The sequence below is a fragment of the Dendroctonus ponderosae genome, unplaced genomic scaffold (assembly GCF_020466585.1).
Source record: "Dendroctonus ponderosae isolate FM_Combo_2020 unplaced genomic scaffold, Dpon_F_20191213v2 Dpon_F_20191213_6, whole genome shotgun sequence".
Classification (NCBI taxonomy): Eukaryota; Metazoa; Arthropoda; class Insecta; order Coleoptera; family Curculionidae; genus Dendroctonus; species Dendroctonus ponderosae.
Genome location: NW_026018814.1, coordinates 5,219,171 through 5,234,589, shown reverse-complemented (window position 1 = coordinate 5,234,589; position 15,419 = coordinate 5,219,171). Strand labels below are relative to the sequence as shown.

Genomic DNA, 15,419 nt, shown 5'->3' with positions numbered 1-15,419 from the left:
GATGATGGTGGAAAAATACACCGAAACGTATTTTAATTGATAAATAAAGACAATAAATGACTGAAACCCAGGAATTAATTTTGATTTGGAATTGTCTTTTAAGAATGACCACCTGATACAGAAGAAACGATGGCAAATGTCCATATCATACTATTTCTTAAGATAAATGTAGACCATTTAGTGGGAGCAATTTATATCCAATTAAAGCAACATACAAAGCCAGCTAAATCTTAAAAAATTACCAAATAGATGTGAATTTAAACGAGTTGAAATGCTTCATTTTTAACCCAAAGCCGAGGGCACACACAATGCTGAAACACGAATATTTACCAAAACAAAAATGAAACAACCGAAAAACAAATGTTTTCGCTTGAGATATGAAACACTGATTTTGAAAATTGTGTTAAATTTTACTTTAACTTATTAATTTAACTCACCGTATATTTATCAAAAAAGAAACTCCGAGCATTTATCGCTTTATGGATCTCGTCAATGTCGGCTTTGGGACCTAGAATGCTGTTTGAACTGGTGTCAGTAAATGCAGTACAACCAGTACCCTTGCAGAATATCAACGGACCTCCCTTTTGTCGGTCAAAATGAACCCTGAAAAGAGGAAGTAGATAAACGGTGTATCCAAATCATAAATGCAAAATTTATCACTTACGCATCTAAATCAAACTCCCATAAATATCCTGGCTTTATGTCCTTAAAAGTGATAGGATCATATACGATATTATTGGCTGCGTCTTTTGTACTGTGAACATGTCTGTATTCAATGAAACCCATTATTATGTTTCCACCATGGCTTGACTGTTTGTCTCTAAAATACAGTTATATTTTAGATCAATTTATAAGCTTSCTATTTTCAATRAAACAATTGTTTAMAAAATAYCATTTCTTCGTTAAATTACTTGCACATATGAAATTGAYATCTATAAATCAATATTGATYAATTTTCAATTGAAAACTTTYCAATTGTAATTTTATTTAACGGATATATTTTAATAGCAATACAAGTTGATTAGAATTAAGAGCCAATCATTATCTTTGGAGCACCGAAAAATCAATCATCAAATGTTTYACTCTCGAATGGAACGAAGAAAAAAACATAAATATTTAGGGATTATAGAAAAATTCGTRTTSGGGGTGGCAAAAWTCGATAACTCGGATAGAAATATAATATTGCCATTTTGTAGAAGAGAAACAGGYGACCTGAGAATGTTGACGATTASCTATATCTTTAAATAGCCTCAGATAAAATAAMATAAAACGTGCATTTTCGAATTTTGTAAGTTAATAAACCGCATTTGGTAAAACGCCAAAATGMGCAACTTYGCCCTCACTTATTTAGGCGACCTCACGTCTCTTATGGCTTCTGCGGTTCAGTGGAGTCGTAAAACARGCGCTCTATTTTTTTTTACTGAAGACTTACCTGTTTAAATAAATACAGAATATTGGTTGCGCTATTTTCTTTTGATCTACTAAAGCGTAGAAAAAGGGCTGATAAGCATCGTGTTGTAATCCGAATCCAATAATTCCATCGATTTTATTGAATAAGTACGAGTTTGGTACATTTGTCATTTCGACGAAGGAAAAATTTGAGATATTAGAATGGGCTACCTGAAAATTTGATCAAATCAGAACAGATTTGATACCTATATAAAAATCACGATGAATAGTTCTTATTCAATAATCACTACATAACAGTAGTTATACTTACAGCAACACTGTCATAGGAAAAAAAGCCGCTCAAATTATAAGTTCCTTCGGGTACTACTATTTTCCGACCATCGGCCTTATAATCTTTCGATTTATCGTGGTCATAGGTATTGTGAAACACTGCAATAACATTTATATTTTAATACTCGGTTTTGATGATCATTGGTTCACGCTCACTGAATTTTTGAGAGAACAATATCGTAATTACAAAAATCAATAAAATAATCAACATCTCACAAACAGTCAAGTAAAGTGCTGCTAACCCAAATATTGAAAAATTATCCTCACAAAAATATATTTCTAAAAGTATACTCCATTTAAATTGAAGAGCCAAGTTCAACCAGATTTATAATTTATTGCTTCTGTAATAAACAATAATTAAAAAACAAACAGACAACGAGTCGTTTTTTAGTATTTATATTTTTCAGTAAAATCGAATACTTCTGTTTAAATGTTTTAAACTTTTCAAAATTATAACCGATGATTGATTAAAATCTAAATCGCATTTTATTTAAAAAAAATCGTGTCAAACATCGGCATTTAATTTGAAAGAAAACTCCGTAATTTTGTACTCTTATTTGATTTTGATACCAATTAAGAAATTATGTTTAATAATTACATTTTTTCTACTATATTGGCATATCTATCAAAGATAGATAAAAATTTTATTCAATTATTTGAAAACTGTTGGCAAAAATGTCTTTAAGATAAATATAAAAATAGATAATCGCATTGATGCGAAAGTTATTGTTAAAGATATTTTACTATAACATATGTTTCAATAATATTATAGACTTACTGCAGCCCATGCTTTTGAAATGATTACACTGTGAGGATAACACCCAAGACATAGTCCATGCTGTGTCAAAAGCAACATTTAGGGATTTTCCAGTGCGACCAAGCACGACTGTACCATAGAATTCATTCTGAAAATCAAATAGATGTGCCGATGAATTGTTCAAATTGCAGAAGATTTTGCAAAAAATCAATACAAATTGGAAGGCGTCGATTTGTGTTAAATAAATACACAAAAATGATATTTTCTGTATTTACCTTTAACGTGTAGTTAACGTATTCTTCCTAACACGTTAAACGTATGTTTTTAACCTAAATAGTGCAAAAAAATTAAATGAACTAATCGCCAATTAAAGAAATAACAGTTAGCAATTTTTCGTAATTATTAAATTAGCAATGTATGGTTTGTTACACACAATTTCCTCAGACAACTTGAAATCGTTCATAGGCTGATTTTTCAAAATATGAATTCAATTTTCATCAATTTCTAATAAGATAAGGTAACCCTTAAGTTCAAAATTTATTGAGCAAATATAAATGGGAAAGTAAACAGAAATGTCATCAGCTCTAACCAGCAAATATTGGTTTAGCTTAACAGAAATACAGGCTTATATATAGATGTCACTGATTTTCTCAAGCCGTTTTTCATTTCATGTACCTTATCAGAATTTGGAATAATGTTTTTTGCACAAATTAGCACGATATATTGTTTGTATTTTAGTACTTTTTATTTAATACCTTTTTAAATATAGGAATATTAATCACTTTTAATCTATAATTATTTGGATATACGACATGCAATTAGTGGTCAAGACAGGGGACCTCCTCAAAGAGGGTAGGAATGCGTTATGGTGTTACCATAACAGCAGTATAAAATTATATATTTAAGTTCAACGATTTGTTCTTATTTGATGATTAATCATATTAAGTTTTTCATATATTTTCAGATCAGCCAAGAACCATTTTTAAACCTTTTTAAAGAATATAATTTTAGGTAGTAGCATAACTAGCATGCATCATAAGCATAAATACATTTTCAATTGATAATTGCACGTATCACATTAAGAGTTAAATCGAAAACATTTATAAATAAATGTATTACCGTTAATTTGATTTATATAATTAACATAATTATAAAGTTTCACCATTAATTATGAGTAAGTGAAAGAATCTAATTTCTGACTAATAGAGAGCAATTATTATAAATATTATGTCAAGGAAATTAATCTTGTGGGCCACAAATATACATAAGCAGTTTTATCATTTGCAATTGGCTTGGCGCGAGGGGCGATATGAATCCAACAAACAACTTTTATCTTCCCATGAGATATAAAAAAATAAACATACCGAGACTGGACATATAATATACATGATCCGACCTTATCAAACATATAAGTTAATAAATAGTCTGATTCATGCATTTATTTATAGTCGTAGTTGAAATGCGAGTAAAAACTTTATACGATGGCGGAATTGTTGTCAAGCTGTAGAATAATATTATAATAAAAATAGCAACCATTTCTAGGCAAAAAAATCAGTGCAAAACAAAATTTCTTCGAGTGTGTACATATGTACTTCCAATTTGTTTAAAATCAATGTTTTCTTGAATCAAATCTATGTTCAAATTATATTAGTTTCAAACTTAAAAAATCTGATTTATATGATGTTTGAATGTCAAATATTTATGTGTAAGATTCAATCAAAATTGTATGTTTTCGGTCCTGTTTTCGCTCATATCTCGGAAGCAAAATGAGCAAGAACTCTCATTTATACATCATTCCCGAGAGAACAAAATGGCCTTTTTAGAAAGTGATCCATCGATAAGGAAATCTTAGCAGCTTTCTCAAAAAAGTCTTGATTTCAAGAAGTTTTACAATTGCGTGTTTTTTTTTTGACTTGCCAAATCGACTCAAACATGACGGTGCTTTTTTTGTAGTTTCCTAAGAACCATTTGAGCAAAATTCGTTTTGGCATCGTGGGATACAGAAATCAAAATTCAATTCAGTCATAACAACTTGAGTGAAGAAATTCGAGCAGTTTTGGACCAGAAAGCGAAATTTGATTATCAGACATTTAGGTGCAAGATTATGCCAAAATTTCATGCATTCCGTCCCGTTTTTTCTCCTTTCTCGGAAGCAAAATGAGCAAGAACGCTCAGTTTTACATGATTCGAGAGAGAACTAAATGGCGTTTTTAGAAACTGAATCATCGATACGGAAATGTTGGCAGTTTTCTCAAAAATATCTTGATTTCTAGAAGGCTTAGATTTGCTTGTTTTTTTTGGACTTGCAAAATTGACTCAAACATGACGCTGCTTTTTTCGAAGTTTCTGAAGAACCATTTGAGCCACATAATTCGTTTTGGGATCTTTGGATAGCGAATTGAAAAGTCGATTCAGTCATAACGACATTAGTGAGGCAATTCGAGTGGTTTGGACCCAGAAAGCGAAAATGTGAATATCAGACACTTAGGTGCAAGATTACGTCAAAAATGTTATGTTTTCGTCCCGTTTTTGCTAATTTCTTCGGAAGCAAAATCTGCAAGAACGCTCAATTTTACATCATTCCAAAGAGAACTAAATGGCCTTTTTAGAAAGTGAACCATCGATCAGGAAATCTTGGCAGTTTTCTCAAAAAATCTTGATTTCAAGAAGTTTTACATTTGTGTGTTCGACTGAAACATGACGCTGCTTTGTTCGAAGTTTCTCAAGAACCATTTGAGTTAAAGAATTGGTTTTGACATCGTTGGATAGACCATTATAAATTCGATTCAGTCATACCTAACATGCATAGTTATGACCCAGAAAGCAAGATTTTAATATCATACATTGAGCAGCGGCGGCTCCAGCTTTCTAGTAGTAGATATTCAGCTTTTTGTTGTGTATGAAATTAGAGACATTAAGTCGCTAATCGACACAAACCTAGCACAAAGGGGAGGGGCCGTAACCCCCATGACTCCCCATGACTCCCCATGATCCGCCATTGTGTGGAAAAGTAAAAGATTTTGATCATTTGATAAGAAAATTACTTTTGCCAAGTCCAAGTTTTAATAAAGCGTTCCATCTGTATATGTATATTTTTTCCAACTACCGAGTTTCTTTAATTACTGACTAAAATAATATTGCAAACAAGTATGGACGCTAGTACCAAGAAGGAAAAATTAAAATACATTATAGAAAATTGAGGAACAAAAAAACATACTTACATCTAAATATCGAAACATAGCAATCGAGTCATTGGTTCTAGGACTGGGCTTGTGGTGTTTCTTATAGAGCCAATCAGAATTGATACCATACTTCTTAAGGAACGGAGCATTATTCAAGTGCTGTTCAAAGGCAGTCTTCTGTCTAGTTAGTGTCATTCTGAAAGTGTTAAAACTAATGAACACTGAAATAGGCGAAACTATAATGAAACAATCAGCCCTTACACAACTTATGCTTCGACATTGGCTGCCGAAAATTGGCAGGAAATATTATTTTACATAGGAATACGCCAATACGGCGATGATGAATTACATGGTCAAGCGGTACCAAACCAGAGTTTGCAGACCAAAACAGCTTGGATATCAGACCATTGCTTGATGAATAAATTCAACTTAATAAAAGAATTAATCCTGAATTTTCTATATCAAGAGCAAATCCTCTTCACGACCTTTGACACAGATCAAATAATAATATCTATTCTTATCAGCCAGTATCGCTACCTCTTCGAGAATTTCCTATACAATTTTTTTTAAATTAAAATTTGCCCTGAAAGGTTCCAGTTGACTATTATATGTATGTGAGTGTCCATGTGTCTGCTACTACTCGGCACCTGGTATAAATAGTATTATGAACAAAAGTATAATGGAAAAGTCGCTACGAACAATGGGAAAATAATAGGTTTTGACCACATATCGATTTTATATCAAAAATTGCTTAAAAGTAATTTTTTTTAAGGCTCTGTTACTCGATAAGTAAGGCCTTACGAGTACATGCCAAAATGGACTTTTTGACTTAAAAATACACGAGAAAGCTGGCTGTAAATATCGGACGTTTATTTAAAAAAACCCGGTATACCTCTCTTAGGTAAGTACGCCAGTCTTACTTAAAATTACCCACTTAAGCATGGACTTACCTAATAATTCCAGGTTCGGGATCCGGATTACCATTTTCACTTACTAGGGCACTTGAATAAGCAATAATATTACAGAGAAGTAAAGTTATTAATAACTTGATTAGCATGATGAATCAGTGATATAGATTCTGTAGGTAGGTGTCTAGTATTATTATCGATGTTATTACCAATAACTCTCAATACCAAAATACCAACAATAATCTTAACTTATTTTAGAGTTCTTGGCAAGGTGAAGTCAAGTTCGTAAATGGCTAACTAGTATTCCGCAGCCAACACTTAAGAAAGTGATCTCCAACGCAAACTCGACTCAAGATAATTTTCATCTGACTTCGGGGAATCCATCGGTTAACTCGCATAGATTGGTTAACTCATGATACAATGAATACATTGTATAATAGGTTATCTAAGAAATATTGCAGGATTTCTGCGATATAGTCTGGATTAATAATTACCTCTGATTAAATATGCTATTGTCTTTAGGTGTCACATTAGCAGTGCAATGAAAGAAATTGAAATTATGCTACATTTGCGAAACATAATCGGTAGAAGTGTAATAGAAAATGGAAAACAATAATCATCGACCAGGCGGAAATAGATGATAAATTATTTCAATATCCAGACATTATTTTGAATATTATCAAAAGATGTACAGCCCTAAAACATCAAATTAAATAAGAGTAGAAAAAGTGGTAATTTTCTAGTTTATCTGTGTATCGCGTCAATATGCTCATTTTTTGCTCTGTAAAATGCGGGTGGTTCCAACCACTTAATTTACGCTTATATAAAGTATATTATATAGCTATATAGTATATATAAATTTTGCCTCAAAAGCAGCCATTTTTATTTGGACCCGTAACAATTTCCCTCAATGCTGATGGTGCACAGGCAAAAACTCAATTGTTTCGATTCGCGGAAGATTACTGCTCAACATCATAAAATATCAACCATCAACATAAAGTGTAACAAATTGAATGTTGTAAAATTTAAAAAATCTTTCTGAAAGAAAATACTGGAAAAGTGATATGTTCAATATTTAATTGTTAATGTAATTATGTAATAGTTAATATATTTTTATTGTAGACGTTTATTCACTGCGTTACGTAACAAAATGATGCAAACTTTATAATAAATATACAAAAAAGAACTTCGTACTTTATCAACAAAGCTCGTATATTTTATAAAACCTGTTTGAATATGTTCAGGAGATAGTCTGAACAGCAAATATCATTACGAAATTTTGAATTTCAATGGTGTTTTTCACTTCATCGCTAGTAATGTAGGCAGTTGAAAAGTGTGTTGAGCATACGATTCGTACGTACATACTCGTACTTAGTGCGTTAACCTATTTGAATTCCAATAAATTATAAAGAGGAAAATCAACATGTCCAAACTACAAAAAGAGATGCGAAGAAATACTTTTAAATTTACCATTTTAAAAATAAACACAATGCAACCATTGTATTAAAGAAAAGTTTTTTCAACTGGAAGTTAATGATTTTTGGACAAGCATGAAACTAAGATTGAGTGCCAATCTCGTCCCTCCTTAGAATGCCATTAAATATGGAATATATTTATTACGTCAAATACAAATTGAATTTGTATTTATTAGAATTGATAAAATAGTTTATTCATTTCCGTTGCAGTTTCCGTTGCAGTTTCTATAATTCCATTAGACACATTCATATTTAGTCTAATAGTGACTAGCTGTAGATAAAGTAATTAAAAAGTTCTTAATTTGTAAATTGCAAAATCGTTCATTATCCCTTCGACGAAAGGGCGAATATAAATTTTGCCATCAGAAAGGCGAATGAAAAGGCTTGAAGAAAAGCTAGAACTTTAAGCTTTCACAAGCTTATTTTGGAAGAGTTATTTTCCTATTTCAGATACATTTAAAAACCTACATGGAAGATTATTGAAACAGAATTTTTTGCGTTTTTTAATCATGATAGTAGAAACATATCAAGCACCAAACGACGAAGTCGGAGAAACGAAATGCTTAAGTATATAATATACAGGGTGATTCAAAATTAGTGCCATTGATTTTAAGGGGTAATAGGGGCTCACTCGGAGATAGCGTGTTTTTCGAAGGTTTCTAGAAGATTCACAGTTGAAAATCGAATGTCAACTTTGCTATATAAGCATTATTTTCAAATGGTCCCATATATAATTGGCAGCCTATTGGTATTCCTCATTCAGAATTCGAAAAGAAAAATTGTGATATTTGCTTCAAATTTCGAAAATTCTTGATATTAAAAAAGTTCTCTTCTACAATTTTTTAATGAAAGTCAAACCAGCAATGATGTTTTTTGTCATTATCAGGTATTAGCAGGTGGCATTAGCATTTGTGTATGGCAAAAGTTGCCCTCCTTGGCAAAAGTTGCCTTCCCTGGCAAAAGTTGCAGTCCCTGGCAAAAGTTGCAGTCCCGCAAAAAGTTGCATTTGTTTATGGCAAAAGTTGCTCTCCTTAGTAAAAGTTACATTTGTGTATGACCAAAGTTGCCTTCCCTGGCAAAAGTTGTAGTCCCCGGTAAAAGTTGATTTGTTTATGATAAAAGTTGCCATCCCTAGTAAAAGCTGCATTTGTGTATACACAAATGGCAAAAGTTGCAGACCCTGGCAAAAGTTGCATTTGTGTATGGCCGCCCTGACAAAAGTTGCATTTGTTTCTGGAAAAAGTTGCCGCCTCTAGCAAAAGTTGCATTTGTGTACGGTAACAGTTGCATTTGTGCATGGTAAAAGTTGCATTTGTGTATGGTAAAAGTTGCATTTGTGTATGGTCGCCCTGGCAAAAGTTCAATTTGCTTATTGCAAAAGTTGCCGTCCCTAGTAAAAGTTGCCCTCCCTGACAAACGTTGCATTTGTATACACATCAATTTGATGTCATGATGACAATTTGACATTTTGAAAAAGTAAATCCTTGCATTCAACGAATTCTGTTGAATTTACCGTTTATTCTTATCTACTTCATTGTAACTTTCCCTATTCTAAAAATCACAGTTACACAACAGTTAAAAATCACGCGTCGGATGTTTAAAAATAAACCGCAACCGGCAAAGCAGGTCTAGTAAACATAGCCTCAATCTAGCCTAGACTCAACCTAACCTATATTTTATAACAATTATCTACCCACAGTATCTACCCTTGAGGAACAGGTCCAAAGCACATTTTTTTATTGCTGTAAATCATGAGAGTTTCATTAGCCCAATTAGCCAGAATCGGAAAATGGTCGAAACAATACGCTAATTTACCAGACCGGTATATTAATAGAGCAATGAATCAAGTGTATTGGAGAAATCCAAAGGGGGTCCAATATAAACCGAATGCGGTAATTCAACGGAAGAAGTTCTACTTTGGCGTGCACAGGCCATGGACTATGGAATTTAGGAACGAAAATCAACCGGGTACTTTGGCTCCTAAGGTTTTTGTTGAACCTATTAAAAAGTGGAGTTTTTTCAGAGGCGACAGAGTCGAGATTTTAATTGGTAAGTGAACTATTCATTATTTATATCATATACATAGGTACTTGATGGTGGTAATGTTATCCAGGTGGTTTAGTTCATTGCTAAATATGCCTGGGTCAATTGTAGCGTATGCCTGTAGCGTAGGATTGCTTAAGTAAATCAAACTGTTACATATTGGAAATGATAATTTTTTTTTGTTTGTCAGGTAACCGGAAGACCCATAATATCTCGCCTATAAATTTAGCTTAAATGCTTGAGTTTAGTAAAACGCCAATTTTAAAGACGCATTTGCAAATGCAATCATTTTATTTCCAGAATTAGGAGAGAGAATTACTGTAATTTTTATTGCTGTATGTGACTATTGATTAAAATTTACATATAATTAACATTAAAAAACGTTTTCTTTTATTTCCACCTTTTGCGCTATCGGTTTGGAAAAAATTCTATAGAACCAGCTTAAGAGGGGTTCCCCTTCAAGATATTTTTTTAGCCTCTTATAATCCTCACTGCTTGCGGTGTTTTATCATAACGTCGTCTTTTATCTCAAATTTATATTCCAAAATAAATGGACAATAGTTCCGGTCACAATGGAAGTAGATTTTGAAAATTAATGCTGCACATTAGCAAACCATTGATGAAAGTACAATAAATTGAAACTAAATCCCGATTATTCATATATTTTTATCTATATCTATTTTCGTTTTCCATGAAAAAATATACGGAATCTTTTAAAGGGCGTATTGCTGATATAATGGTGAATAAAATGCAGTCCGTCAGTCAGTCAGGATTAGTTTTATTTCGCACTTTTGGATTGTAAATTTAACACAATAAGGAAACAAAAACGATTTTCCTGCTGGAGAAGGAAACATGTGATTATTAAATAAACTTTTTATGAAATATTGACTGTTTTAAATGGTTGGGTTTCTGCCATCCCCTCTTCTTTCATTTACATTTGAAGATCAATATTAGATTTACATATGTGCCCATAATTATGGAAGTGGTCAAAATCATAGACCTATTTCTTGTTTGGAGATATTTAATGAATTACATTTAAATAAATTAAAACATATTTTTACATTACGGGACCTTTTTATTTAGAATTTTATTAGTCTTGATTATTCGAAATTAATTTTCAATATGAAATTTTCTGTGAATTTTATACGAATATGTTGTTTTTAAAGCTCGAATTGACTTAAATCATTTTGAAAATTATCTGAATGTCTTATAAATGAATATTATATATAAAGCAATAACTATGAGTTTTATTTGAAACCATAACTTTAATGAAATAATTCTTGAACATTTAGTAGTTAATTATTAAAAAAAGTAATCCGTTGTTTCATCATTTCGAGATTTTAAGATTCTTGAAATGTTCCTGCAAAACTGGAGGAATGTATGGTAGTAAACACATGATTTCTTTGTTTTTCTTCCGTTAATAATCCTACTGGTGGTGTATGATGGAAGTAGCTTTACATTTCCGTATATTTTTGGTCTTCCTCTTTGAGGAAGGATCCAAAACGTGAAACTTAGAATCTTCTAAAAATGTTTTATAGAACATCTTATAAGCTTCATTTCTCAAGAATATCATCCTTTGTATTTGCAGCCAAGAGACAGATTCGCCCTTGGTATTTTTTATGTATCTCGTTATTAACTCTTCTAGTGTTTTTTAAAAGAATTCCGGCGCCTACTTTCGATTTATCGAAAATGTACTTTTTCTTTTACGCTTTTCTATTAATTCGTAATAACAGTGCAAGTGTAATATCTTTGGACTATCGAGTACTTTGGATGAACAAAATGGCTTCAATACGATGTTGTTTTATGGTATCACTTGATTGAAATTTATTTCTTGAATGAAACTCTTTTGTATTATGTGTGTCGATAATTCAAGGAGCCAAAAGTATGCCCTTGAATGAAAAACCAGGCAATAACTTAACACAAGCACGACCCTCAAGAGCACTAAACAAATCATATCCAAGAGAAGGAAGTCAAAATAAGTAAAAATTGTCAAAAAATCACATTGAAAATCAATTTGGTAAAATACGACGAGAGACGAGACACTAAATCTTTTCACAAAAGAGAGATTAAAAGTAACCAAAAATTCAAAATGGATTTAAGCAGACTAAAATGGACTAAAATTGGGTTCAACCAGTCACTCACATAGTTAAATGATCAGTTTTCCTCGCTTTACTTGTTGGAATTTGCTAATTCACAACGCAAAGATTGCTAATTATGCGACTCTATCGGTAAATTCTGTACATACGGTACATGCATTATAAGACCGAAATACTTATATTACCAAGCTCCACAATTTTTTCTGATAACTTATCAGAATAAAATAAAAGCTTGAAAATTACTGTGGTTAAACTAGACATTGTAGAGGTGGGTATTTCTGAAACATTCTTGTAATTTATTTTTGCAAATTAGACTTGTTCTTTGAAGTTGCATTTGAATATTGATATAATTCTAATATTTTTAAAATTGGTGTTTTGAAAATCGTTTTTTTCTAAGAGATAATTTTCTAACGGTATGTACTTAGTGTTCGGCAAGTTCACGCTGACTTAGCCCATCGGCGCAATAAAATAATATAAGCAATTTTACCTATAACGCGCATTGTTTCCAATGAAAAATATTGGGTCGAATTTTGCTAAGTATTTATACTTTTACGCAATAATCGATTTTGTCTCTGGAGATCTGGATTCGGAATTTTTGACATAATTATAAACCATCGGTTATTTGACTTTAAGTTTCTCTTAGATTTTGTCTTAGACGCCGACATTTTGCAAATATGTAAACCTCATTCTTTCTTGAAAAAAATACGTAGGTGATTTGGAAATTTTGCTGCTATTTATTGCATGTTTGATATTCATGAAAGACTTTGCCATCGAAAAATTTGCCAAGGTGAAACTTTTCATATTACTTCCGGTTTTTAAGATTGGAGCGGCTTTCGGCCTGGAGCACGCTTTTCTTTAATGTTTAGGCATGTTTTGCTTTAAAACTATATGACAACTATTTTTAGTTCTATTGGTATTAACGAGAATGTTGCGATATGACAGGTTTGGTTTTTTTGTACTTAGGTAAAGACAAAGGGAAACAAGGTATTGTAAAAAGTATATTTGAGGAACGAAATTGGGTATTAGTGGAAGGTTTGAACTGCAAATTGAAGAATATTGGAAAAGATGAGAAACGAAATTTTGAGGGAGTTTATATCCAAGAAGAACAACCTCTTTTAGTTACCACTGATGTAGCGTTAGTCGATCCTTCAGATCTTAAGGCCACACCCTACGAATGGCGGTAAGCTATGGAAATATTTACAAAGCGATTTATCCTTTTTCAAGACCATGATTCGTGCTTTGTGTGTTTTATAATTCTATTTGAATAAAAAAGGAGTAATATCAAGCTATATTTTAATACATATAGGTGCAACCTGTATTAATAACGCATATTTATCAAAATATCTAGATTTACTGAAGATGGACAGGAAGTAAGAGTTTCTACCAGAACTGGCAGAATAATTCCTGTCCCAGCAACTGCGGAAGAAACAATTGATTACAAAACCAAGTCCACATACAAAGAGCAGCCTAAAGATACGACCGCTGATGTTATAAAAGATATAACGTTTCAGCCTAAACTCCGTACATTTGAAATGGATATTATGGAAAACATGGGCATCAAAGAAGATAGAGTCCCACCAAAGTCATATTGGTATTAAGAAATGTATTGCTTCTAGAATGTAAGGACGTTAATAAAGATGTTTATAAATCCAGTTTTAATTTCTGATGCCCAGTATTAATAACGAACAAAAATTGATTCGAGATATTCAAGTTTCTCGAAAATTGCAAAGTTTTCCGAGGGAAAATAAACGGGATTTCTGAACAATAGACGCCTATATCTTACTTTATTGTCCGTATTATCCTCGATTAGAATAAATCACGTTAACAATTCCAAGGAGATTGCTGCGGAGGGAATATAGAAAAGTTAAAATTTATCAACTAGCATAAGAACCTATTGTTTCGGTTAATAAATAGTTCTTCGTTAGTTGTTTGTATTTTGGAGAGTCGGAGTAATCTAGGTAAGCGGTGGTGTTTCGAACTGGGGATATAAATAATTCAATCTTTGTCTTTTTATTAATTTTTATTATGGTGCACTTTACACAAGAGTAAGCATGTGAAATTAATCGTAATTAACACCCTGTAAGGCAACGTGAAAATTTCCCGAATTATCTTATTCATTGCCTCTCAAATAACGCTGCCCGCTTAAATATTTTCAGTACATTTGCAAAAAATCATAGAAATGCTTGCTTTATTAAATGTAACGTCTGGAAATGCGTTCGTAAAGCATTTTAAAGAGCTATCACAAGTAATGGATGACCTTTTAATATTTTATATTTGGGGTGGCTGAGCGTATATGTTTGGTGAAAGTGGTGAAAACTGGTGCTTAAATGTTAAATTTAAAACTTAAAAATATTTTTGTTATTTAGATAATGTCAAAGAACGTCTTATAATTGTCACCTTGCATATGCAAAGCTTTATTTTAAGTGTGCTTCAATCGATTAACTTTCCTTTTTTTCTAAATCAAATTTATATGATTTTATTGTTAGTGACCGACTGACTCGATTTACTTCCGGTAGTTTAGACGGTGCATCAGAAAATCTTATTCGGAGGGTCGATTTTCAAAGTAAACAAGCAAATATTTCGATTCAGCATTACCCTGACCAACATTTCCATTTGCATAATTTAATGCTTGAGGTGGTTGTATCCCGTGAAGCCTTAACCAAATATTTACTTCATTTTAAATTCCTTTTGCGATGCATGATCGATCAGTCCAAATCGCTTAGATTTTACGTCTTAAATAACGACTGATAACTTTCGCTTACTTTGTTTTTGTTTATTTCGTATATTTTTTTTATAGTTTAGTTGATCTTCTTTTAAGTGTTGCACTTTGTTAAATATATCACCCCGTTCGCATTGTTTATGCAAATAAGGAGAGACATTTATCTGCTATACCTTGATGATTTAAATTACATGAAGAACTATTGTTCGTTAAATTGAGACCAATTGCGCTTCTAGAAAATATACAGAAAATCTTTTGAAAAATATATATATATTTATAATAAATCCAAAATAAAGTTAAATTGTCGGAGTATAATACGCAAAAAGGTCTTTGTTTGATTTTCAATGAGCCACTCAGTATGTGTGATTTGTTATCAACATTATATGCACACAGATACTCTAAAGTGGAGCTTCGTGGTAAGTGGCAACTATTATCTTTTTATAAACGTAATAAGCTTTCTAACAATATTCAGCTCGCACAAAACTGTGTCTTACCGGCT

At 32.0% G+C, this 15,419-nt stretch overlaps 2 protein-coding genes and 1 long non-coding RNA gene across 4 annotated transcripts in view; 2 read left to right on the top strand and 1 right to left on the bottom strand.

Annotated features, from left to right (window-relative positions):
• The window catches only part of LOC109540497 (aspartic proteinase A2), an 8,576-nt gene extending 1,616 nt beyond the window's left edge, over positions 1-6,960 (bottom strand). Inside the window, exons 1-7 of the mRNA XM_019908908.1 lie at positions 6,630-6,960; positions 5,719-5,875; positions 2,519-2,645; positions 1,721-1,839; positions 1,433-1,620; positions 665-820; positions 438-603 (exon numbers count right to left, since the gene is read on the bottom strand). Of these exons, the coding sequence (XP_019764467.1) occupies positions 438-603; positions 665-820; positions 1,433-1,620; positions 1,721-1,839; positions 2,519-2,645; positions 5,719-5,875; positions 6,630-6,736 (1,020 nt within the window). The 5' untranslated portion in view covers positions 6,737-6,960. The remainder of the gene's footprint in view (positions 1-437; positions 604-664; positions 821-1,432; positions 1,621-1,720; positions 1,840-2,518; positions 2,646-5,718; positions 5,876-6,629) is intronic.
• Positions 6,248-7,454, top strand: LOC109540498. 2 transcript variants are annotated; one of them, XR_002172202.2, is made up of 4 exons: positions 6,248-6,394; positions 6,452-6,580; positions 6,643-6,763; positions 6,846-7,454. It is a non-coding gene; the product is annotated as an uncharacterized LOC109540498 (long non-coding RNA). The 2 variants fall into 2 exon arrangements; XR_007281796.1 differs by lacking the exon at positions 6,846-7,454 and having other exon boundaries at positions 6,289-6,394; positions 6,452-6,701.
• A 2,099-nt stretch (positions 7,455-9,553) lies between these two features.
• Positions 9,554-13,853, top strand: LOC109540559 (probable 39S ribosomal protein L24, mitochondrial). The gene is made up of 3 exons (XM_019908990.2): positions 9,554-10,111; positions 13,165-13,381; positions 13,550-13,853. Exons 1-3 carry the CDS (start codon positions 9,814-9,816, stop codon positions 13,797-13,799), a joined length of 765 nt encoding a protein of 254 aa, XP_019764549.1. The 5' UTR covers positions 9,554-9,813; the 3' UTR covers positions 13,800-13,853.
• The last annotated feature ends 1,566 nt before the right edge of the window (positions 13,854-15,419 follow it).

Bases quoted from the DNA above. Each gene is read 5' to 3' on its own strand.
- LOC109540559 (XM_019908990.2), top strand. From the start codon at position 9,814: ATGAGAGTTTCATTAGCCCAATTAGCCAGAATCGGAAAATGGTCGAAA. The intron at 10,112-13,164 runs GTAAGTGAACTA...TTTTGTACTTAG, and splicing joins CAGAGTCGAGATTTTAATTG to GTAAAGACAAAGGGAAACAA. The intron at 13,382-13,549 runs GTAAGCTATGGA...CAAAATATCTAG, and splicing joins GCCACACCCTACGAATGGCG to ATTTACTGAAGATGGACAGG.